Below are 26500 nucleotides of genomic sequence, written 5' to 3'. Positions count from 1 at the left end.
AACAATTATGCACAGGGTAGAGGTGCCAAGTGCCTGGGCCGTAGTGAAATGTTTGACATCAATACTGTGGTCCCACAAGGTTGTGTATTGATGCCCCTTTTTGTTTCACTGTTTATTAATGATTTAATGTTGACACTAAAGAGCTCCCCGCGGATATCCTGCAAATTGGGGGAGGGGACAAATAATTGCAACATTATTTTATGCTGATGATGCAATTCTTCACTCCAAATCACCAATGGGTTTGCAGCTCCAATTAACATATTTTATAAAGGGATGGGAGCAAAGGGGCTAACACATCCAAGAATAAGATTCTTGTCTGGCACTCTCCCAGATACAATAAACATATCAATATGTCTTTTAGCCTGTTGGGGGAAAAGATTGAGATGGTGGATTCCTTTGATTATTTGGCCATCAGATTAGATGCTTCACTTTCATGGAAACCTTTGGTTACGAAGAGTTGTACTACGCTGGGTCACAGAGGCAAAGCCATGCAAACATTTTAAAGGAAACTAGACTACAGGCTAATTAGAAGTGCTGTCGAAAATGTTGACAATGCAAGCTGTCTCAGCAGCGATATATGGGGCAGAGGTTCTGGAGGGAGAGGGGGGTTACATGGATATAAATCACAATTCAAATCACGGACAACAAAATTGCCAAACGAGTACTGTCATGACCGTTTAGTCCTCCTACAGTACAGACCTTGCTTTAAATTGGAATAAGGGGTATTGCCTATGAAATAAAAATAAAATCGTTGCTCTACTGGTTGAATATCTGGACAAGCAAATCTTTGAAAGATTACTTGTTGATTTTATCTATTAGTTTTTAGAAGTCACAAGTGCAGCTGCAGAACCGTGGCTAAAGTATGTGAAAGACATGCTACACGGATTGTGCATTCTGGATTTTTGGTTTCACCCACAATGTATGGGCTCTCAATCGAATAAATCACTTCTAATCAAGGCATTTGTTGATTGGGTCAGTATCGACACATGGCACGTGATGGCACCCAGCAGTTTGGCCACAGAATACTTTTGTAGGAAGAAAATGAATGCTTTTGATCTTTATCTCGATAGATGGAATGCTAGGAACCACCTGTGCCTACCTCAGCAGCATATGGGCATCCTACTAGTTGGGCATTTTTCCTCCAAATGGGATCACAATATCTCTAAGTATTGCCATTACTGTAGAACAACTGATGAGATGGTATCGCTTTTTGTGTTCATTTGCCCCCTATATAAAAACTTTAGGTCTCGCTGGTTGAAGCCATTACTGATTCATAAAGATATAAGGCATGTTAATAGTGCACTATATTTTTGTATCCAATTGGATGACCCATCGAAAGAAAGTCAATTACTTTCTTATACGAGATGTGCCTGGAAAAAAAGAACCACCCATATGATGGCAAATCTAGAATCTCTTTCTCTGTGTTGAAGTGGATTTCCTCCCCATTTTAAAATCGGAATAACCCGTCTTAATTTAATGCAAGTAGTTATTTCTTAGAGCCACAATGAATATATGTGTAACATGTAGGCTATTGAGTATTGGTCAATGTTCCCATGGGGTTTTAAATGAATTAGGATTGCTTTATAATGTTGTTAATGGTGGAATATAGGTCATTTGTATGCACCCCACCCTTTAAGAACAGCTTTAGAATATTGCTGATGGTGGAATACGAACTCCAATTATACATACATCAATGGAGTGCCGTCTTTCTCTCTTATCAATGCTATAACAAGAAACATTTACAAAATCATATCAACGTGCAGACCTGGATCATGTAGCCTAAATCGTCATCTAGCAAGTTGCAGCATGGGCAACAGGGGTCTGGGATGAGTATGTTGATTTACTGTCAGGTCCAATGCAAGTTCTTGATTGTATTGCATTAGTTGTAGGTCACATGAATACCTTTTATGTTAACTGCTTAGAGGTCACAGTTTGCGAGTTCTCCTCTGATGGCTTCTTAGAGAAAGCAGAAGCAGCCTGACTCCAGGCAAGACAGACTCCTGGTTTCTCAGTAATCAACTCAGAACCGCTCCAGCACCTATCCCCAGTCCACCTTCACCAACAGGCTGGAAGGTTAGATGGCCAAAAAAAAGACTTCCAGGTCAATGGGATTTACCTGGTGCACTGCTGCCAACTAGAGGGTAGCCACATACAGTGCAATTATTGCAGGCAACCATTTTAGAAGGAAAACGCGATCGCTAGGTTAAGTAAAATGAAAATGCTACTCAACCCAAAAAAAGGGACAACACCAGTGGTCGAGTGGATTTCATGAGGCCTGTATTAGCACATGATAATGGACTCTTGAGGTGAAAATATTGGTGAGTAAATGTGGATACCGCCCATTCATGCCTGTAGGTGAGTGACTTAGGTTTGGCTAGTAACTAGCAACCTCAAATATTTCAACCTGTCGTTGCTGCACATGGACTCATCAGCTTCCGACATCAGGAGAAATTAAAAAGCATTGCAACACACAGCCAGTCACTGAATGTCAAACTGTGGAATCAGTATCTGTGGAAGGTGTGCCAAAAAAGCCACTTTTAAGAAGTGGCAAACAGTTTGGAGAGGGCTGCCGACAATGGCAAGTAGGCCATCATTAAAAGGCCTGAAATATGTAATCAAGTTTAAGAAGTTCAAAGGAGGCCTTGCATTCTTACCATGCACTTTAAAATTCCAATTTATATAAACAAGGATGTTACCACAACTTCAGATTTTGGAGAAACTTCAGGGGCAATAGAGGGTGCAATCAAGTTTAAAAAAAAAAAGATTAAATTTCTCCCAGGTGGTGTACCATACTCAAGGTCCAAATACTTCGAAAACACGATTGAGTGTTGTTTCAATGACTGATGGCCCATAATGGGATCTGAGCAAATAACCTTAATTTCTTTGAACATCAATACAAGGCAGAGGCGTTGCTGGGGGTGGGGGGCTTAGTGGGCTATAGCCCTGGGTCTTTTGGTTGTAGTCCCTGATAGAATCTCAGAGGCTACAACCAAAAGCCTAGCGAGCCCCGACTCCCGACAGCCCTGACATTAGCGTAACCCCAGATCTTTCCCAGACCTAGCAACACCCCTGCACTTAGGTGGTAAAAGAGGCAGTGGATTAAACAACGACCACAAAAATAAGTGCTATTTAAAAACTAAAAATGTTATAAAAAATGGTCATTATGCTGTTTACTAACCGATCAAACAGCGAACTTGGGCACACATCCTGAATACCCAACTTTGTGGCCCTGGGCAAATCACTTTCTCCCTGTATTTTATTTTCGCTAGCTCCAAAAATCTGGATCCCCTACAAATAGTGTTGAAGTCTTCTCATCCACTTGAAGTCTCATTCAAAAAGAGATATTTTAATTAACACAAGAGAAACCCAAAGGGCATGAACAAGGATTGCAAACCCCGAACAGGCTGCAGGATTCGGCATGCTGATATAACTGGAAGCTTAGCAACATACCGACTAATTATATATAGGTAGGGCATGTATTTTGCTTTGGGAGTCATCCCCCTGCACATTATGCTACCCAACTTAAAGCACTGCTCAGCCACTAAAATATCCTGACACAGATAAAAAAAAAAAAATGGGTCTTTGCCAAGCAAACAAAAAGTTTAAAAAATGCAGACACATTTAATTTTTCTGGATGTGCCCCCTACAAAGACTGACTGTCAAACCAGAACAATAGAAAACATGGAGTAAAAATGTTATACTGTAGACTGGGAGCAATGTGGACAGTCTAGTGCCTAGTTCTGAAGACTCCCAAGAAATAATGACTACAGCGTTCTCCCCACAGTCCCCTCCTCACCCCCATCAATATTGTAACCATCACTGTGAAACCATGGCAAAAGCCTTGGCAGCCCCACACGTACCATTTGGAGCCTATGTGTGCCTTGGGTCAACAACTGTACTTATCAAATTGTCCTCTCAGGAAGGCAGAAATGTTAGTCTTAAGTCTCTGCAGTGGCAGTGTTTGTTTCCTCCCAAACCCACACAGGTGGCTCAGTCGTTCACTCATTTTTGTGCAACATGCTAATGTACATCACAGACAAGTCCACTTCCAGTGCCTCCTAGTTTGCCTGCTGTGGTTGACATGGTTTAGTGCTTTCGCAATTACTTTGACAGTCACTCATGCACAAATATTCGTATTTGCTCAGATGAAATTCTCACTCGCCATTGACTAGTGGTGATTGTATATTTTGCCTAAAGGATTAAGGTGTTGCTCAGTAGAGGTGGGGAAACCAAGGAATTCATGGGCAGACCGAGCATGGGGCCTAGCTTGACTCTTGTAGGCTTGGCTCACCTTTTGGCTCCTAAACGTTCATACCTTCCAATCTGCCTACCCACCCTCAAACACAAAACCATACCTTTCATCCTACCTCCACACCGCCTGCAAAGGCTCAATATCGTCCTCCCTGTCCCCAAAACACAAACCAATACCTCATGTCTTGCCTCACATAACCGGAAACCTATACATGGCATTACAGTTTTGGAAGATACAGCACAGTGAAATTAAATGATTTGTCCAGGATCACACACCATCTATAGGATGAGATTTGATCGCAGTCTGCACTTTAGACACTTGACCACACATCTTCTCAGCTCCAACTGAGATAAATGTACATTTTTAAAAGGAGCTAAAATAATGTTCCGTTTAAGTACACAAATCACAGTGTAAGACAACCTGGCACATATATACAACTTTATATTAAGCAAAAAAAAGTGATTAGAGCTTTATTTTCACCACCCTGAATGGAATTCCACACATTCCATAATGAAAAGTAACAGTGGAGAAACCAATCTCCTGAGTTTTGCAACTACCCTTTCAAGACTTAGAAACACAATAACAAAACTCTACGTGCACAGCTTCTAGCAGGTACAAGTGGGAGCAAACAGTAGCACCCGCATTTCCTGGATGGTGGATGAGAGCAAAAACGAAAGCGCTGTGTAGCAGTTGGAAAGCCTCATGTCTAGGCATGCACTCCCCTTGTCCCAAACCAATGTGACCTCCCACTGCCTCATTCGCAAATACGGTAGAATGTGAAGAATGCACGGTGGTTGCCATAGGCAGGGGAGGGGTGGCGAGTAAAAGAAATGTTCCTGGCCAGCTCCTTCGTCATTTAAGGAAAATACTGAGGGAAAACACTCTTGGCAACCCAACAGTAGCTCCCCTACTTGTATTGTTCAGTATGTGATAATGACTATTTCTAGAAATGAGACAACATGCTGAATTGTCACTTAGCTCTATGTTGGCGATGTTCCTAGCAACCCATTGTTCTTTTAGAGAAAAGTCAAACAGATTGATAGTTCACAAATGTGTTTTGTTGGACTCCAAGAGGCAACACAATAACTAAATGGCACATTGCATCCGGACAACAGATTATACCAGGCTAGTGATGCCAACCCATACCCAAGGTTCAATAAATGCATTTGGGTGGGAGGGCTATTATTGATTTCGCTGTCCTGGCTATTTGTGTGTCTAACTCTTGTAGGATGATGTGAAAAACGCGGCGTGAGGAGACCCGATTTCCAATCCAGGCTTCCCCACAGCACCGGCATTGTGTGATCCTGGAAATGCATACAACTGTGACCATCATGTTACACGAAAAAATGTGTCTTACTGTTCAAGGGTGTTTACTCTTGCACTGTCGAGCTATGCACAATTCTACTAGCTTGCAAGCTTGTTATACATACACTGCAAGGTTTGCGATTACTGGGGAAGGATAACTAACTTGCACAGACAAGGGATACAATCACTGACACAGGCGTAAGGTTGTCGCTGCCGATCACTATGCTTAACAGGACGCTGAAAAGGTATAGATTTTGCATTATAAATCTGTTTGTTTAGATTAATTAGTGGGTGGCAATGTAGGCAAACATGATGGACATACTGCTGCCAGGTAAGTGGACTATTGTGATGGATCTCATCAACAGCCAGTCCTAACAACTTGAATTCACTTGCTGACAGGTGAAGGTCCTTAATACCTATATATAGAACTACGTTATTCCATACAAACCCCATTCCAATGGGAATACGAGTCGCGAGTCGTTTTTTACATGATGGGATTTACAGTAATTATAATGTGACTACAAGTCACAGAATGCAATGGAATAACAGTACTGGGGCGCACCTTATGATTGGAACGTGGCATGTGTCGCCGGATACCACAAACACGCCACAATGCAAACTGATGTCGGCTTAAAACCCAAGAGTAGCTTATAGCGTCACTCATGACAGAGTCCCTTCTGTTGGTATGGGAATGTACCATTGTGCAGGGGGGAAGAGGGTGGTTCACAAAGAGAATATAAATACCCTCCCCCCTCAAATTTTCCACAATCCGCCAAGCGTCCTGCGCGAAGCCGGACACATCAGTCACAAAGCAGAGCACGAGGCGGGGACTCTCAGCGGCAACTTACGAGTCATCTAAATCTTCTACCAGGGCGGACACCGACATCAGCAGCACCATCGGGAGCAGCAGGGCGGCCACTGCAAAGACAAGAGAAGGGAGCGTGTTATTGCTTCAGCTTGTGGCACTGATACAGAGCAGCAGCAGCAACTTTCACAGCGACAGTATCCAAAACAAGGATGAGAAGTGTGCTTAGGGATGCTGATGATATTATAAGGCAAGGAGGTATTACAAGGGCTGCTGCCTGCTGGCCCCTGCCATGATCGTTCAAGGGAACCGAGACTATCAGCATGCCCCGTCATGCAAGAAGCACTGGGGCTCTCCTGTGTGCTGTCTGTCAGTCACCATGCTTTTGCAGAGCCTTGGCCTCTGCCACAGCACACCACTCCCTGCACCTTGAGCCCTGCCGTGCGTGCACGGGCTGTCCCGCAGCTATTTCATCTCTTGTGCGGGGTTGGGAACATCCGGTTGCAGCCGGAAAGTGCATGTAGCGGTTCAGCGAGCGGCCATACCTGTTGAGGCGAGGCTGCCACGGTGGTACCGGGACGCTTCCATGATACTGGGTGACAAGACGAGCAGCGGTGCTGCTGGTGCCGGAAGGAAGCGATGCTCTTGCCGCTGCGCCTGCGCAAACCGTGAGGCCGGGCGGGTGGGGCTGTCACACGGATGGGCTGGCCCTCGACTCGTCACTAAGCTGAAAGCTTCCTCTGCTTCCATTCATGCGCCGCGTTCTTCTCTTTACCAATACAGTGACGCTTTACACTAGTCACCCCTCTGGGGATGACGGCAAACCTGTCCCGCTCTTCCTCGAACTAGAAATAAACGTCATGTTTCTAAACTATCCATTTTAGAAACTTATCAGCTGCACTATATGATGGGTCCAGAGTAGACATCACAGTCTGTTGCCATTTCTCATATATAAACGTAGTGTGTTCAGTCATTGAATTGCACAGCAGGGAGATGAAGGTCTCACTTTGTAGTATTTCTAATGTTTTAAAACGGTCAAGATTTGCATTTGCTTACGAACGGCTTTGTAGTCAGTGCTTACTTGGCAACCCTATATATTAAGGCAGTAGGCAACTGCTTTTTAAGCAGTCGTACTGCCAACAGATTTGGGTGGCAGATCCTACTGGTTTTTACAGGGCCAAGTCTAGGCAGGCTCATTGAGACCGGACCAGGACAAAGCATGCAACACATTAGTTAGTCTCATAGCTCTCAACCATTTCTGTCGAAAAGGCGGGTGAAAACACCCTATTTTGTTTTTGGCGGGTGAGAGCCCATTGAAATGAATGGGCGTGCAGGAGGCTTGGCGGGTGTTGTGGTTGTTCCTGCCTCCGCCTCGTAGCGGGTATCCGTGAGCCCCCTCCCTCCACAGACTTCACTCGGACACATCCGTGTGGTTCGGGCTCCCCGGTCGCTCTAAGCGGCCAGGAACGCCCCCTTTATTTATACTGCACGCGGTGGAGTGCAACGTCATTGTGCCGTGTGCATGCAGCCCTTAAAGGGGCAACATCACAGCAGGTGACACCCGCCAAAAGCGTGTGAGTTGAGAGCTATGTAGTCTGTGTGTGCAGTGGGCAGGTAACTGATTACTTTGAGTGATGGGCTCAGACCAATCCACTGATCTGACAGCTATGTGACTCTGCCCTGCACTCTGGCTGGGACAGGCCTTAGGTGAACCACCAGTGAATCCAAGTGGCTGAGCATACCATCATCATACAGCATCTGCATATCAGACTGAAGAGGGTTTCAGTATCCATATTGTTCAGTTATATTTCTTGCATTGCAGGAATAAATATGTATTGCCCAGGCTGCTGCTACAGCCTCCTAGCTGTGTGTGATTACCTTCTGTAAAGTTAGGTAATTAAATTTGGTGTTGACTCACCATGCACAATTATACAATTAAAGAGAGATACTCTGAAGAGGGTCTGTCAGAAGAAAATCCCGAACCAGACTATGTGCCTCTACTCGTGGCTTTTTCCACAAAAAAGATCGCTCAAACCTTTGACACCACACATAAAACACAGTTGCGATGCCCAGCTGGTCTTAAAAAGACAGGAATTCTGAAGAATTAAGCGACAACTGAAGCAAACATCGCCCCGTCAACCGGAGAAAAAGCTGTTAGAAGCTTCCAGAAATTACAGAAACTGGACTAAAAATCATCGCTCTCTCCTTTATCAGCAAGATTCAGAAAAAGTTCTGAAAGCGATTTGTGGTAATAAAGCCAGAGAATTCTGGTCACTCATAAAATCTACAACCCAGTCGAAAAAAACTCCATCATTAACTCAATGGGGGAGCAGAAATGGATTGACCATTTTACAACTCTTTTCGAATCTCCATCAAAGGAGGACGATGACTGTGCCGAAAATGACCCCTCGAGTTGGTTATATCTCGATGACCAAGAAGAAATCTTCGAGACTCTAAAAAAACTAAAAAACTCTAGAGCAGTCGGCTCAGATGGGATCTCCAACATGGACCTTGAAAAAAATCCCACAGAGTGTTCAAACCTCTTAAGAAAGATCTTCGCTAGATGTGCAAAATCGAAATCCATCCCATCTTCGTGGACTAAAGCGACAATCGTTCCAATTTACAAAAAGGGGGATGTATGTGACCCCTCGAATTTTCGACCAATTGCCCTTCTGGATTGTATCGGAAAGGTTTTCGGGGCCTTATTGTTGAAAAGACTACAAAATTGGTCAAAACCTGCTCCATGCTACGACAGATTTCAAACAGGCTTCAAGAAAAATGTCGGTACATCGGCTAATATTCTTGTCATCAGCACTCTAAAGAGCAAGGTCCTTGAAGGAAAACCCAGATCTTTCATGGCCTTCGTTGACCTTTCCCAGGCCTTTGACCTGGTAGACAGGTCTCGACTCTGGTCAAAACTTGAAGGATGGAAATGTCCTAAGGAAATTCTCCTGCCGCTAAAAGCACTGCACACAAACACATCCCTCAGAGTGCGACTAACCCCTCAAGGACAAGTCTCTGCAGAAATCCCCATGAGCAGGGGGGTCAAACAGGGGTGCCCTCTTGCCCCTGAGTTATTCCTAGCGTACATGGGCGACTTCAGAGAAACAGAAGATCTCACCAAAACTTTTCCACCAAAATTGGCCAAGGTACAAATTAGCCGGCTCATGTATGCTGATTATCTGGTCCTGTTTGACCAGACCCAGTTAGGACTACAGAGACAACTGACTAATCTTCTACACTATACGGTAGAGAATAACCTACAAATCAACAAAGACAAAACAAAAATACTAATTTGGAAGGAGCTCCAAAATAATCCGACTAATACAAGTGGTACCTGGAAAACACAGAGATTGAAAGAATAAAAGATTTCAAATACCTGGGTGTGACTTTAGACAGATCGCGCAATGAAATTGCAATGCAAGAAAGTCTGAAATTAAAAACTAAAAAGTTAGCAGCACAAGGCAAAGCCATTGATCTAAAATTTGGAACATTTTCAACAATCCCGGTAATTGAATTCTATAAGAAAAAAGTACTGCCTTCAATTGCATAAGGAGCAGAAGATATGCCTCAGATCCCAAAAAAACATTGGACAAAGCTAGAAGGTCTCTTCTGGAAAAAGGCATTGTGCTTACCAAACTCAACCTCAATGCCGGCAATCCGACGAGAACTCAGTCTTCTCTCCCTAGCAGGCACGGTAAACATCAACTCAATCTTACTTTACTGAAAGTGCATTTCCCAAGACGTTCAGAACATTTACACAATGATAGGCGAAGAAATGAAAACGGATTCAGTGAAAATGTTGACAAAATGGAGAGAGGAAAATTTAGCCTTACTGGCCTCAGTCGCATGTTCTGAAGATGACCTGACCTCAAATCCGGTCAGAGTGTGCAAAAAACTTTAAATTCTCAACTGGACACACCCCCTACCGGAAGTAACAGCCAACAAACTCCTAGCTCATCTTCCTCATACCCTGTGCAAAGTAAATGAACTTCAGAGGTACTTAAAAAAAATCCCAAACAGACCATCTAAGAATTACTTGCTCAGGATAAGATTAAATCTAATTGAAACCAATGAGATTCGTTACATCCGAGGTATCTCAGATACATGTGAATGCCGTTTTTGTGGGGCAGAAAAGGAAACCATACGCCACTTGTTAATGGCCTGCCCAAAGAACCAAATGATAAGATCAGCTTACCTCGACACTTTTCGGGCAAACGGACACTTCGACCCCAACCAATGGTGGCTCAGACTAATCGGTGGTGACAGAACAATGTGGCAAATTGCCCTGGTGAAGATCATCCAAGAAACATTGAAAATGCTAGGCGGAGGCATTTTTGAAAAATACAGGAACAAGAGTTTTTGCAAAGTTCCATTTGGAACATATACAAATAAAAAAGAAATAAAATAATAATTATACAATTAAAACATTTGAGTATCTTTCCATGTTGTGTATTTTAGAATGCTCAGTGGTGCCAACAATGCATGTTTTGTATTTTCCTGAGATGTAATTGTTATGCGAAATATTATTTTAGAATGTTGGCAAGTATGGTCAGTGTGAAATGGGTGCTTAAAATAAAAGCATGCACGTGTGTGTGATAGCAGATGTCTGAAATTGTACTCTTTTTGTACAATTGAAGTGTGTTGAAAAGACTAGTAATAACTTGTGGTGTATGCCCCTTTTAGGAGTGTGACATAGATGTCGAATAAAAGGGGCCGCCCAACCTACACGAGTTAGTAAGCGCGAAGGACCTAGCAAAGTGAAACTTGTCTGCGTGTCCATTCCTTATTACGGTGGGGGTACGGCCTCTATCTAGATTGGGGCCTTGCTTGCCCCCACCACACTGGTGATGAGAAGGTCCGCTGTATGATTACGGCGCCTTTTTCAACAGCCCCACTCGTGCGCCGCTCCTTCCACAGGCCTTGTTTCAGCAGCCCATACAGATGGTGAGTCTGGACCTGCCATCTCTATCTCTCTCCCCATCGCCGCTCGGAGGGCCAACGGTAGTCCAGGGAGATAGTTCTACCAGCGACGCAATCGAGCGTCGTTCCGGGTGGGACTTAAAAAAATTGAAAGGAAACACACATGTGACGACGATTAACAGCATACTCATTCGCTTGCCTTAACAGAGCACACACGTGCAATCCCATGGGCCCATTCCTGGTGCCCGTAGGCTGTGGACAATGTTGCATGATCACTGCTCCTCCACACTGGGTGATGGAGCTTACATTGGATAACTGGCCATCTACAGTGCAAGCAGTTAAATCAATAAGCTCTAGACATTACAAGAAGTGGCTTATGACCTATTGCTGGAGTGCCTGAACACCCTGCTTCCACCGCCAAGCAATTTGCTCCAGTTTGCAGCAAGTCCTCTCTCATCCTCACTGCGTCTGTCAGCCTGAGACTCTGTGTTGCTGGGTTGTTTCTCCCCTCCCTGCTGAGTGCTTGTGCGCCCACCACCACCCAAGGGATTTTAGCAGCCACTCAACGGGAGTGACTTCTGTAGGTACAGCCGCTTCCTACGCCACTGTTGAGGATGGGGGGAAATGCTGATGCTGCACCACAGCCTCCCAGGGTGCATCACTCACCGGCACATCTTGCCCCTCTTCAGGAATTTCATATATCCGGAACTCCCTCAGCCAGGTGGTCAGCCTGGGCGAAGCGCCTGGACATGTTTCTGTCCACCACAGGAGAGGACAATGATGACACAAAGTCTAGCATTCTCTACTCAGCTGGGCCAGCAGTGTGCAACGTCTTTGAGACATTTGTCTGGCAGACCTGACATTTGCTGCGGCCAAGATTGCTCTCCAGGAATATTTTGCTTCCATGGCAAACCTTGACTATGAGAGGTCGTTATTGAGACATGCTCTACAAAAATATGGCGATCTCTGGACACATACCACTGCAGGCTGTGACGGATGGTGACCTCATGTGCGTGGCTGGATCAGGAACACGAAATGCACCTGAAGTTAATCAATGGATGCTCGTGGATCAAACTGCAGTGACAAATCCTGAGCGAGCCAGGCATTGCGCTTCCTCGCATCCTGGAGCTCCGACGTTCCCACGAGTTGGCAGATGGGAGATCCGACAAGATGTGTGCAGCAATGAAGTTCATAAAGGTATAAGAATCCAGTGCTGTGGGGAGGCAACAATTCTGCAGAGTGGTGAGATGTCAGCAATGGGGCAAGAAAGAGCAACGTGGGACGGATGTCACGCCATGTTCCAACTGCAAGTACAACCTACCTCAATCCGCTGACTGTCCAGCCAAAGGACACACCTGCGGGAGATGCAGAGTGGCAAACCATTTTGCCAGAGTCTGCAGTGTGCCAGCTCAGTCCACTCATGTGCGAGGCCCGCAGGATCATCCAGATCATTTCCACAAAGACAAGCACAAAAGGTGGCCATAGCGGATCAAGTACACACCGGTGAGGATCAACCAACAGAAGAGGGAACCAACAAAGAAGAAGTGTTCTTCATATCTAGTGTATCTGTGATGATGGCCTCAGGACGACGACAGCTGAGGTGCACCATAGACGTATGTGGGTCTCAAATCCCTGCACTTGTAGACACAAGGGCATCCGTCAGTGTCGTGGCAAATGACAACTACTGCAGCCTACCCAATGCAACACCCTTGAAGGAAACTCGGGTATGGACCTAAACCTTCGGGGCAGATGTGCCTCTGCCGCTGGAAGGCGTGTTCGTTGCACCAGTCTGCCACAAGGATACCACAATAAAGGCAAGATTCTTTGTCACCAGGGTGAGCAAGGTTATGCTACTAGGATGCGCTGAGGCTGAAGTACTGCGTATTGTCAATTTTGTTTTTGGAGTCGACGTACACGATATCAAAACCCTGCTTACCACGTTTTCCGAAGTGTTCTCTAGTATTGGCAAGTTCACAGGGGACCCAAGCCGTCTGCATATTGACCCTACAATTCAGCCCATGGCGCACAAGCCCTCGCGAGTACCGTCCCATCTTCATGAAAAAGTTGAGAAAGAACTGGACGACCTTGTCAAACTAGACATCATTTAGAAGGAAGAAGGCCCAACCCCATGGGTCTCATCCATTGTAGTTGCCAGCAAGCCAAGACAGCCCAACGCCATCCGTATCTGTGTCAATGTGCAACTATCCAACAGAGCTAAGAGGCACTTTACCCCAACACCTGACGACATCCTGGCAGACCTGCAAGGAGCTAAGTTCTTTTCAAAGTTGGATCTAAGATCAGGATACCACCAGCTGGTGCTAGACCCAGCCTCCCGTTACATCACTACATTCACCACCCACAAGGGCCTCCACTGATACAAGTGCCTTAACCTCTGCATATCCTCCGCTGCCGAAGTATTTCAGAACATGATGTGGAGCGCCCTGGCTGGTCTAAAGGGGTCCATCCACATAAGCAATAACATTATGGTATACTCCAGTGCTGAATAAGAACAGTTCGAAAGACTGGGTAAGGTGCTAGGGTGACTACAACAACTTGGGCTCAGGTTGCATAAAGATAGGTTTGCATTCTTACCGAAAAATATCAGATTTTTGGGATTTGTCTTCCAAGAAAATGGCATATCCCCAGACCCAGAGAGAGTGAAAGACATCCAGACGGGTGGACCACCATCAAATGCCTCGGAAGTGTGCAGCTTTCTGGTTATGGTCACCTACTGTGGGAGATTCATCCGGAACTTGGCTATGCTCTCAGAACATCTCTGCAACCTCACCAAGAAAGAGGGTGCCTGGAAGTGGACTGTGTTGGAGCAGATTGCTTTCGATGAGATAAGGAATTCCCTGACAGCAGAGGACACAATGGCATTTTTCAACCCCAGCGTCTTTGCAGAGCTCAAAGTGGATGCCAGCCTGTTTGTTCTAGGGGTGGTACTATCGCATAAACAGAACGATAAGGGTGTGCCCACACTGTTGCCTTTTCCAGCCGGGCACTTTCAAGCACTGAGCAGCAGTACTCTCAAATTAAGCGTGAGGTGCTAACTGTGCTGTGGGGCTACAGACATTTTCACCTTGACATGTATGGTAAATTGGTCACCGTGATCACCGACCACAAGCCGCTGATCCCCATAATGTTTGGGTCATCCTCAAAGACCACGGCGAGAATTGAGAAGTGGCTGCTCACCCTGCAGTAATATGACATTGAACTGATTTATCGCCTAGGGAATGCCAATGTGTCAAATTTCCTTTCCAACACCCCCGAGAATCGAGGAACCAAGGGGAGGTGGAGACGTAAAGCGAGGTCAAAGAGTTCCTGCTCACAATGTCGGCAGCTGCAGCTCCAACCTCCATGTCCATCGAGGAGATTCAAAAAGCGCTGGCTGAGGATGACTGCCTCCGCCTACTGCGAGCAGCTGGAACCGGTGGTAGATGGAACAGAGTTCTTGACAAACTGAACGATCGTACGCAAGAGGTAAAGAAAATCCTGGAACAGATGTGGCGAATACAATCCAAACTGAAATGTCTAGATAATGGCACTGCGCTGGTGGGATCAAGGCTGGTTATTCCCTCCAGTCTCATAACACGCACGCTGGAGCTAGCCCAAAAAGGTCATCAAGGGGTGGTGAAGACGAAGTCCCGACTCCGGACAAAAGTGTGGTTCCCCGCCCTAGAAGATAAGGTAGAAGGGTTCATACTCAATTGTGTCTGGTGTTAGGCAGCACTACCCCACCAAAGAGATCAACCTATAGAATCCATGGACCGAAGCAGCATCCCCTGGAGTACGATACACATGGACTTCTGGTCCACCTGCTGAGATACCCATTTTATCATGCATATAGATCAATGGTCAGGGTACCCCAAGGTCGAATTTGATGGAATCTACCTCACCTCATCCCATTCCTGGAAAGGATCTTTGCCACTCATGGGCACCCTGAAGAAATATGTATAGACAATGGCCCGCTGTTCCAGAGGGGAGGGTTTTCAGACTATCTCACTGGGCTGCAGATCAGTATGGCCCCATGCTAAAAGAGAAATGGAAAGAATGATGAGAACCTTAAACAAAGTGTTCCGCATTACCCACGGGCAAGGGATGTGTGAGAAACACACACTGTACCAGTTCGAGTCCCAATTCCATACTATGCTCCACTGCTCAATCGGAGTCTCACTGACCGAGGCATTATGACAATGATGCCCGAGGGGGTTGCTACCAGAGCAATCTAGCTGCATCCCAGGTGTGATCGATGAGGAGCGAATGATCGAACAAAGGAGGAAAGCCAATGAACAGGAATATGCCAGATGGGGTCTACAAGATCATCACCTGGAATTCAGTGACCGGGTGCTGGTATGCAACAGACACCTGAGAGGAAAGCTGGATCTACCTCATGAGCCCAATCCGATGGAGGTCGTGGACAAGAAAGGGACCATGGTCACAGCATCTGATGGCACAGCAACAGTGACAAGGATTGCTAGTTTCTTCCACCGTGTAGGGCAGTCGGTAGACTGTGGGAACGAAGAAAGTTGGACTGCTGTATCCCCACAAAGGCGGGGTTTTGAAAGTGAAGATTCAGATAAAGAGGGATCGGTGGCCGGTGATGATGAAACTGGCCAGCTGACCAAGGAGGCGGAATGCTACCAGATGAAAACGGAAGAGAGACAGTCAAGCACTATCCAATGAATGTTTTTGTGATCACCACTCCCTAAGTGACGTGCGGCACGACCGCCCGGAGCTGTTCCAGTTTGTATTGCAATGTTGGTGCAGTGGTTATGTTTTGAACACGTTGCCCAATGTAAGAATTGCGTGCTTGTTGTTTTGTTAATGATGAAAAAGGAGGAGTGTGGTGTATGCCCCTTTTAGGAGTGTGATGTAGATGTCACATGAGAGCAGCCAATAAAAGGAGTCACCTGCGCTGCACGAGTTAGTCAGCGCAGAGGACCCAGCAAAGTGAAACCTGTCTCTGTGTCCATTCCTTAATACAGTGGGGGGACAACCTCTACCTAGACTGGGGCCTTGCTTGCCCCCACCATGTAACTCTCCCAAATGTTTTATTAATACAGTATGCTCAGCACTAATCAAAGGCTTCGTTCGCTAGTGCATGCATCATGGGTAACTAAGGAACATGCAGGGCTTGTGCATAACATAGGCAGTCAAGCACTGTTCGCCCCTCTCCTCCCAATATATTCCCAATTTCTCTGTATCTTACTTTGTCTGAATAACTGTGGCCAGACCAAGCTCTTCTTTTTGTGGCAAATCAAGGCCACAGTTTATTATTAAATATTTACAACCTGAAACTTCATAACACACATACATTTTTTAATAATCCAGACAATCGGCAGCACCTTTTTGTTTAGTCTTCTTCTTCATCAGCACCCCCATTTTTCCTTTTTTATCTCTTTGTTCATCTCCAGTCAGCTCTCTTTTTCTCCTTCTCAACTCTTTACCAAGCATACCTTGGTCTCACTCCCTGAGCCTCCCACTCAGGGCGAAACACCTTGACAGCTGCCGCTGTTGGGCTGCGGGGAGCACCATTATGCTTTCCTTTCCACCAGCCAAGGTTGGAAGCTTACGACCAAACAGGGGTTCACCTCTATATCTGACCTTGCTGCCTCTGCCATCCTAGGCTACCAGGGGGCTACTTACTCCTGGTCATCCTTGACCTCCGTCAGGAGGTTAGTTTTGGTACTGCTCGATTGCCTAACTGCCTGCGGCAATACATAAAAACACATTAGAAAACGGAAATGGAAGTCATGTTAAAATGTGGTGGGTGGGACAAAGTTTAACTTCCAGCAAGGGGGTAGAGCAGAGAAAGAGACCGCTGCCCCTGTGCCTCCCCTATATAGAGGCCACAAAGGGGCCTCTGATGTCACCTGTTGGAGGTCCAAAGATACAGTATTGTTATTGTAACAAAAATTGTTGAGAAGATTAAGTGGGGCCCAAAACATTATGGCCCATCACTGCCTGAAACTGAAAAACTGTTAACGGCAGCCTGTTTTTTGGACCAACAGGTTTTCTGCACCCACATGGCTGACTGCCATAAAATTCCTTAGCAAACAAACTGGACAGCTGCTGCCATATGGTATGCACTGCAGCTGGACCCATTGGCTTCTACCTTGTCTGATTCGTCTTTGATCGTCTCAGTAATAGCCTAACCTCATGTTCTTGTATTTCCACGTCAGCCTCCCTCAAGCCCCTTTGGCCATCAGCTGCCTTTTTGACCGCAGCAATTTCACTTCCTCTAAAGGATCCACATTTTTATGCACAAACGCTGCTCTGAAGAGTTTCATCTCCTATTCACCTGTGCATACCTGTGAAATCGTGTTCATCATTTCTGTTGTCTTGGAATGTAACGGAGCATCTGCGATCTGGCTCGCTTCATTGCTGCCTCTTCCAGCCTTTCATGGCTGCCCTTATAACCTTGCTTTTTTGGGGGTCCTTGACTCATCTAGTCCTGCTGAAAAATACTACTGCTCGTTGCTGCCCATGTGCTTCTCCTCTTGATCTTGTATGCCTTTCTTAAGAACTCTATAATGTCCTGTTCTTCAATTGCTCCCCTGGGCTTCCTTGCTGTCATGAAGTTGTCAAAATGACCCCTGTAACATTGCAACATACCTGGCGCCAACAGGTTCTCGATGAGTGTCCTTAGAACACCTTCCCTATCCCCCACAGCCACTCTGACATTACCGCCATCTCCTCCTCTGCCTCTGGTGCGAGCTACCTGAATTGCCACCATTGCAAATGAGACAATTCATCAGCTATGCTGTTCTGAACACCTGGTATATGTCTGGCCCTAACTTCTGTGTTCAGCCTCAGCCAGGTGAGCATCAAGAATCGTAGCAAGCCAAGCATCATTGGAACATTATGTTCCCCGTTAGGTTCAGTTTTTTCATGCCACCGGCTATGAGCTAGTTCACCAGCTTGTTGCCAAAAAGGCTCCAAATCCCAAACCTCCTGAGGCATCTTTGAAAAGCTCTTTACTAGACTGCCATGGATCCCTCCGTACTGAAACTGAACCCCATTAAAGGATTCAGGAATATTTCCCAGACCTACAGATCATTTTCACTCCCGTCCCCAAATGTACAAGGTGATGCGCATATATCAGTCCCCCAGTCTTCCGGGCAAGCCTTCTAGCAAATAGATTACGAGCTGGGATGACCTTCCCTGCAAAGATATGTTGGTCCTTCAATTTCTGCAGCTCCGTTAATGTAACCTTTTCTTTTTTTTTCTCATTTCCTACACTGCCTACTTAAATTGTTCCACCTCCCCTGAGGGTAGCCTGCAGTTACCTTCAATTGAGTCACCTTTGTTGTTGGCTTAACAATTGTTTCCAGAGCTAGTGGAACACCCAACTGAATTGCCAATTTCTCAAATGTACTTAATGCTGCTGCACATCCTTCCTCTCATTCCTTTCAGACAAAAATAAAGTTGTCTAGGTAGTGGGCCACTTTGCCGCTGCAGATCGTTTTCTCACCGCACACTCTATGAAGGTGCTGAATAGCTCAAAGTAATGGCAAGAGACTGTGCAGCCCATAGGCGCGCATTTGTCAAAGTATAGATGTCCTTGAAATTGGAGACCCAGTAACCTGAAGCTCTCTGGATGGACTAGCAATAGTCTGAATGAAGCCTCAACGTCTGCTATCACCAACAGAGCTCCTTTGCCCGCTTACTTCACAAGGTCCAGCGCCTCATAAAAAGATATATAACTGACTGAACACTGCTCTGGATCTATCCCACTGTTTACTAAAGCTCCCTTGGGGTATGACAAATGGTAGATCAGCCTAAATGTACCTTCTTCTTTCTTCGGCACCACCCCCAGGGGAGAAACCACAAATTCCTCAAATGGTGGTGCGTCAAACAGTCCATCTATCCTGCCTAGCCTTTTTTCTTTTAGAATTTTTAGTTCTACTATATCTGATTTTCTGATTCACGATTTCATATTGCTGGGGATTGACTTGGTGCCTCTGTATCTTAAACCCACCTGATAAGCCTATAGCGTATTAAGAGTGTCTCAGCTGATATTTTGTCATGATATGCATTAAAAACTGCTGCAATGTTTCTAGTTTGATCAGGGTTGTTACATTTTGATTTAACCTAGGTCCCTTCTGCTTTCTGTTTTGTTTGCTCTCTCTGCTTTGGGACCTGCTTCTCTTTGTTACCACACTGGGCGGCCATATGGTCTCAGCCGCATTTGCTAAACATGATCTTGAACTTGCAATTGGCTCCCCCAGTGCAGTTCCCTTCCTTGAATTTCTAGTAGATGGTGTTTTTGCCTGATTCATAAACTCTGGAGCAGCCACCGCCCGCCCCAAAAGGGTTGCATTCCTCTATCACTGTTATGGTAACTCCTACCCCTCCAACTTGAGTACTGCCTTTGAATTGGCTGCTGCTCGTCTCCTGTGTTGTCCTTGTGCCCATTCCTGGATATCATTTTATCTATGTACCCTAACACGTCTTCATCATCCCAATTCATGCTGGGCTACATTTGCATCTTCAGCCTAAACCCTTCATCATATTTAAGCCATGCATCTCCCCCATACTCTTCAGAAGCTTGTGGATGTGCTGCGCGTATGTTATCAGGGCAACAGCATCCATTGTGGAAGTATATGTCCTGAATGCATACAACTAATTCATTATGGTCCTCTCCTTCCTTGTATTTGTATTTATGAAGCACTTTAATCCAAAACGCTGCACACAGTAAAAATTAAACAGTACATCAATAATGATAATTGTAATGATAGACAAAAACAATTCTGAGAGCTAACAATCGGAGACGATGGAGAGGTGATTTTTCAAAGAGACCAGAAAAGAGAGTACACAGTGATAGACTGAAGAGAGAGAGGGAGAGTGTTCCAATGAAGGGGAGCGAGAAGCTGAAAAGTCCGAAAGCGGGACTGAGCACCCTCTTCTTGCCTTCTCTCCTAACATCATCCTGCTTAGCCTCTTTTACTATATCTAACCCAACCTGCTGCAGTTCTAGCAAGGGGAACATATCAATAAAAGCGTTAGTTCATATCTTATTTTGCTTTAAAAATAAGATATGTGCCATACTAGGTCATCTGCTCTTGTAGCCATAGATGTATACCCTGGCCTCTTTCTGACCCCTACTGCCTGTCCCCTTGTCCATCTGCCCCCTGGTTGCCTCTCCTCTCGAGGTCCCAAGCCTCCACAGGGAAACCTATCTGTAACGGGACAGATGCTTCCCATCTTCCTTGGTCTAGACTGCTTGCTGTGGAAGCTACACTCTGAGCTTCCTGCAGACTACTTGCTGCTTTCGTGTCTTGCCTTTGCGCGCACCTCGCAAGTGTTCCTGCATCATTGTTCACCTTTGAAGCTATCCCTTTTTTACTGAGCGCTATGTTAGTATTGCATTCCACACTTGTGCCTGCCTGTAAACCATAGTTGTCTCTGCAGGAATTTACATTGTCAAAGCGAAACTTGTCATTCAAACCTCAAAGTGCTTTTTCAACGTGCAATTCAACTAATTTCGTAATCTTCTCAGCTACTTCGTCATTCTCAGCCACCTCCATTGAGGCCCTGAGTGGCTGCTTTCCTCTAGCGCCCATCTGCTTCCTGTGCTTCAGCATTTCCCTCTCAGCATTCGCTTCTGCCGCCTTCATTGATGACTTCCTCAGTCTTTGAGTCCTCTTGGATGCTGGAGGGTCTTCTTCTTTACTGTTTTTCATTTTAAGATCTGTCTCTAATCTGTCTCGCACCTCTGAATACACTCCCATGATCTTACTCTTTGTTTTCTTAGACTGTGACCAACCACTCATCGATGTACTCTCTTCATCTTTCTGTTCCCTCTGTGGCTGTGTATCCGTGATGCAATGCAATCATCCCCTTCTGTATCTTCCAGCACCAATATGTGTCCTGGAGTGACCCCACAATCTCACCTGAGTCTTCTTCAGATGAGAACACCACCTCCTTGTCGGATAGTGTAGTTGCACCTTTCTTTTTTGAGATCTTCCGTTCTTTGTAGAGGAATGGCTGACCCCGGGAGATAGCCACTATGTGCGCTGAGTAAACAGCCTAAGCAGGAGACTGACCTCCCGGAAATCGTGGTCAAGAAGAGAGAAAGCCTGAGGCTACAAAAAAAACCTTCCTTCCAGAAAGGTTCAATGTGCTAATATACCCGTACAAATATCGCTATACAAGAATATCGCCATATTTTTTGGGCGATATTAAGCCATAGAACCTGCGGGGGACACCCCCGCAAGCCCCATCATTTTTTAATGGAACATTTTTATCATGGAGCGGGGGAAATCCCTTCAACCCCCACTCCCGATAACCCCATAATTTATCCCCACTAATAATATCACCTATGGCGTTACCCCGCGACCATATATATGGCGTTATTATTGGTGGGGACAATATTACCTGATATTTCCAAAAATGGGTATCAGTTATTAATTTCCCTATATTTATGGTCGTTGTATATAATGTAGCCAGGAAAAGTTAATGGAGACATTATACAGGTGACCATATATATACTGACAGGGGTCTCCACCTTCAAGAAATGCAGGTTGTAAGGTTCCAAGGATTTCCAGGTAGATGTCCGACGAATGATGCTGGTAAGTCTCCAGAAGAACAAGTCTCCAGAAGAACAACCCCTGAGATGTCCCAGAAGCAAGGAAGAAAGGAGGCAATGGAGGGAGGAGGATTCAGGTAAGCAGCTGATAAGGAAGCAAGGTAGCTTCCAGCAAGCAGCAGCGATCAGGGGAGTGAGCAGAAAAGGAGCAGAGCTGGAAGCCACAGAGAAAAGAAGGAATGGCAGCCAAGTGAAGCAGGGTTGAGGAACAGCCTGCTAAAGGCAGAAGCAAATCGGTGAGGGAGAGAGATAGTCAGGGAACTAGCATGCGAACCAAAGAGAAGACATAACTAACAGTGGCTGGAACACGGAGAGAGGGGACGGAGCTGGCACTGATGCAAGCATGAATCGGATACCAGGAAGACTGGAACACGCAGGCACTTTGGAATTTGAGTGAGGGGACATCAATGGAGGATCTTCCACTGCCTCCAAAGGCACCACGGGCGCCACCCAGTGACAATATGCCATCATGCTCCTTCTCTTCTTTAGCTGTGGCTTGAGCTATCAGCCAGTCCATGCCTTTCTCTTTAGTGGCTCCTAGGATACCTCCTCAATAAGTACACCACCTCATGCATATTATCCATTGTCTTTATAACTTTAGATCTCCCAGTGCCACTAGCAGAATCAAGCTTCTAATTCTCTGATTCTTTGTCCCTTTAATATTTTAATTTGTTTTGTCGGTGGACCTTTCTAATGCTGTCAGCCACACTGCTCTTCCATTGTTATGGGCAACCAACCATTGCTTCAGTACCTATTCAAACGTCCTGATAGCTCCTGCACTTAATTCAAAACTTCAAAATACTTTGACGAAGAATATCACTATGATGCACTGATTAACTTCTTGCACCAAATTGAAAGCGCTGCTATGCTACCGCACACTCGTGGGTCATTTCCTCTAACCGCCCCAGCATACTTCACCCTTGTGAGCTTGCACGCACCCGCTCCATATTTGTTGGTTTCACAGAGATTCCTTCAATGTACCGGCTCTTCAGTGAGAGCAGGTGCTCGGAGGATGGTGGGAGCATGTGGGGACACTCATTGCTGTACGCTGTGAGTGGTCAGAAATGTGAGGCAGACACCTGGGTAAAGGTTTTTCACAAGAAGCCATTTCATTAACTCATGGGGGTGACAAATGCCTCACTATCCCTAATCTAAAGAGGTTTCCCTGCCTATCAAAATAAACTAAAGGAAAACATGCTAATAAAATGAATCTGTCCCTCACACTTATACATACATCAAACTCATAAAGGTAACAGAAGGCAATTCAAAAGTAACAGAAATAACAATTATATTCAACATAAGTGTAATAATTGTGGTGCCGTGTACCCTGGGTTGGATCCCCTTCCCCAGATTCAAAGCAGGATTTTCAATCAAAAGTTCAAATAAGAACATTTCTTTTTTGTAACCAATTTTTGATCATAAAGTTTGTCTTACTCCAAAAGTCTTTCACTTGGACCTTTAACAAAAGTGCAATCAGATGAAAAGTCTTTATCTTTTTTTTATTTTTTTTTATTTGTTTATGACTCAATACAAAATAAAAAAAAAGAATATTTCTTGAATTGACATTTCTACATGATAATATTTCAACTGTTACTCTAAAACAAACAAAAAGCCTGACAAAACATCTGTGAGGCCATTTCATCTGGTCTACTGATTGTGCATAGTAGGAGGGCAAAATAGTTGCTTTAGCACTGTGTTCTGAAGCTTTTATATGTTAATTCCACAGTTTTCCAGCACCTGGACCGCTGCAGAAGTTAATGAGGCATTTGATCCTGCAGTTATTCTGTCCCAGAAAAATTCTGAAGTCAGGTCCTCTTCATGGCGCAACAAAATTTCAAGAGTACTGAACGTTGATTCCATGTCCCTTGATAGTCCATCAACAGATGCCTTAGTGACTGTTTTGCTGGATCAGTGCAGATAGTGCATAACTGCTTTGCCTTATCATGTTGCCTTTGTTTTTCCAATACTTCTCCACAGTGAACCAGGTTAAGTCTCATTCTAAGGAAGTTTTTTTGGAGCAATTTGCTTGGATATCTTTCGAGAAAGCCTGAAAGGCAGCCTAGTTTCTTTTCCTCCCTTAAAAAGGGGTTTCCAGCAGAAACCGTTCTTACCTTCTCAATTGCCTCTATCCAATCAAATGTTTCTAGTTTTTTCTTTATCTTTAGCGGGTTGGAAATAAGGGTTTTTACATCAAGGTCGATTTTAGAGAGAGAGTTCACAACTATATTCCCCAATGATGACAAGATTGCTGATTTAGAATTTAACATGTGACATCTTATGTCGCCATAGAGAGTGGTCTCTTTTCCAGTAATAATCTCCCTATATAGAGAGATTAATTTCCAGTCCGCCATGCATTTTAGGGATTTCAGTCCCATTTCGAATCTTAAGGCTTCCATTAGATGTACAAGTAGGAAGTCCTAGGACCTTTTTCCACAACCGACCTTCAAATGTCTCCCAATTGATGAACCAAAGTTGAGGTATAGCTTCCAATCCATAAAAGACAACTGGAACAATTTTGGCCAGGTAATATCTGATTAATGGAGAGATTGAAAATTTACAAAATGTGTGGTTCAGTTTAAGCATTTGTGATGCAGCCTGGTTTATCTTAACTAACACCTCGGCCTCAACTGTAGCTATAGAAGGGATGGAATGGATGTTATACCCCAAATACTTGACCATTTCTACCCTTTTGATCTTTTGACCACCTAGCTCCCAGCTTGTATATTAGATTGTTTTTTAGGATGCTTAAAGACCATAATATACGACTTAGCAGGGTTAATTGAAAGTTTATTTGTTCCTGCATACTCATTCACTTTTGTGAGCAGATGTTCAAGCCCCATTGGCATTCTATCCAGGAGCACTATATCGTCTGCAAAGCCAGCCAATAGATCTTTTTCCCATTCAATATCGGGCTGGCCAATGTAGACGATTCCAGAGAGAAACCCATATTTGCTAAGAAAAGGTTAAAGAACAAGGGGGCCCCCAAACACCCCTGTCTCACCCCTCTCTCTACCTCTATAAGTTCCGAGAGATGTCCTGACTCGTCCAAGCGAACTCTTAATTTGGTATTTCTATGTAGCTCCACCAATATCGCTAGCAATGTCTCTGGAAAACCCCATTGCTTCAATTTCTGCCAAAGTAAGACCCTGTCAACCTGATCAAAGGCCTCAGATAGATCAATCCAAGCACCATATAAAGGGAGCAATCTATTTTCCTCTGCCTGCTCACTCGCCAGGTTTAAGATTAGGCCGTTTAATGATGTCAAAATGCCTTTTCTAAATCCTGTCTGAAAGCGAGACAGGATGCTGCACTCTTCTACCCATTGTGTCATTCCGTTTAGCAAGAGTTTCATGAAGATCTTGCTTTTTATGTCGAGCAGAGCTATTGGTCTGTAATTCACTGCTGCTCGACGATCCCCACTCTTAAAAAAAGGTATGACCAATGCGATCTTCCAAGACGTTGGAAATAGACGTTTCTTAAGGATTTCTCTAAATAAACAGGATAACAGGCTAGCCCACATTTCTGGTTCGTTTATGAGCATTTGATATGTTAAACCATTTGGCCCTGCTGCTTTTGAGGGTGATGATTTGATTATGATCTCTTGAACTGCTCTTTCATTAATGTTGAGCTGCCAAGGCACGTTTGGGATAACTGAAATTGAGACCCACTTGTGCTCTTAAATGTTTGAGTTAGATGCTCTACCCATCCTTTTTCAGAAACCAGATTGCATAGAGTCCCTGCACCACCCTCAAATTGACTGATCATTGCCCAAAAGTTTTTACTGTTATTTTCTGTAAGCATTTTTAATACCTGCTCCCCAACATTCTGCATACGGGCCTCTCTGTGAAGAAACAACCATGACTTACAGTTGGCTCTCTCCTTCCCTTTTTCAAATTTGTATTCCTCCAATGAGAGTCCAGCTGATCTAATTTCACGCAGGGCTTTCCTATGCTCTCTTTTTTTCCTCTGTGTCACCTCATCGTATGCGTGGACATGTTTTTGTTTCAATATCCCGCCTGGTTCACTGGGGGCTGAGGTGGCCCAGAGGAATTTGGTGAACTTTTGTGAAATACATTCTGGCTCCCAGATGTTTCTTGGAGTATTCTTTAGTTGCTTATTTAGTTTTGTGCCTTCATGTTTGAATTTCACAAATTTTATTTTTCCTTTTCTGCCATCTAATTGTTGCTTGTTCACTTCTATGGAGGAGCCAATGATATCACAGTTCCAGTCTACTATGATTGCTCCCCCTGTCATGTTTTATTGTCAAGACTGAGGGGAGTATGTGCAGATACTGGGAAACAAAAATATATTCTAAGGTGGAAGCAGAGTCCCATCTGTGCTATGTTGTAGATGCTCCCGAGTCTCCCCCAGTGGTCCCATTTACCATCCTAAGGTCCCATTGCTCAATGAAGTCCAACCACATTCTTCCTTTCTTTGATTTTTTAACTGCTGAGTGATTTGTTGAATCTCCTTTCAGCTGTGAGCAGTTTGTATTCAAATCCCCTGCTAATATTATATTGCTATAGACCAAATCTAGTTTCACTGCCTCTAATAATAACCCTATATTTTCAAGAAAGAGCTGTAATCTAGAGCTGGTGGGGTTCCAGTATACATGAATCAT

General features: G+C 44.8%; 1 protein-coding gene across 1 annotated transcript in view; it reads right to left on the bottom strand.

The window, feature by feature from the left end:
• The window catches only part of TMX3 (thioredoxin related transmembrane protein 3), a 495045-nt gene extending 487938 nt beyond the window's left edge, over positions 1-7107 (bottom strand). Inside the window, exons 1-2 of the mRNA XM_069620785.1 lie at positions 6908-7107; positions 6406-6475 (exon numbers count right to left, since the gene is read on the bottom strand). Coding sequence (XP_069476886.1) covers positions 6406-6475; positions 6908-6950 — 113 coding nt within the window. The 5' untranslated portion in view covers positions 6951-7107. The remainder of the gene's footprint in view (positions 1-6405; positions 6476-6907) is intronic.
• Between the last annotated feature and the right edge of the window lie 19393 nt (positions 7108-26500).

This window comes from Ambystoma mexicanum, chromosome 5q (genome assembly GCF_040938575.1).
Source record: "Ambystoma mexicanum isolate Mex_15411 chromosome 5q, UKY_AmexF1_1, whole genome shotgun sequence".
Classification (NCBI taxonomy): domain Eukaryota; kingdom Metazoa; phylum Chordata; class Amphibia; order Caudata; family Ambystomatidae; genus Ambystoma; species Ambystoma mexicanum.
This window is presented reverse-complemented; position numbering and strand designations above follow the sequence as displayed.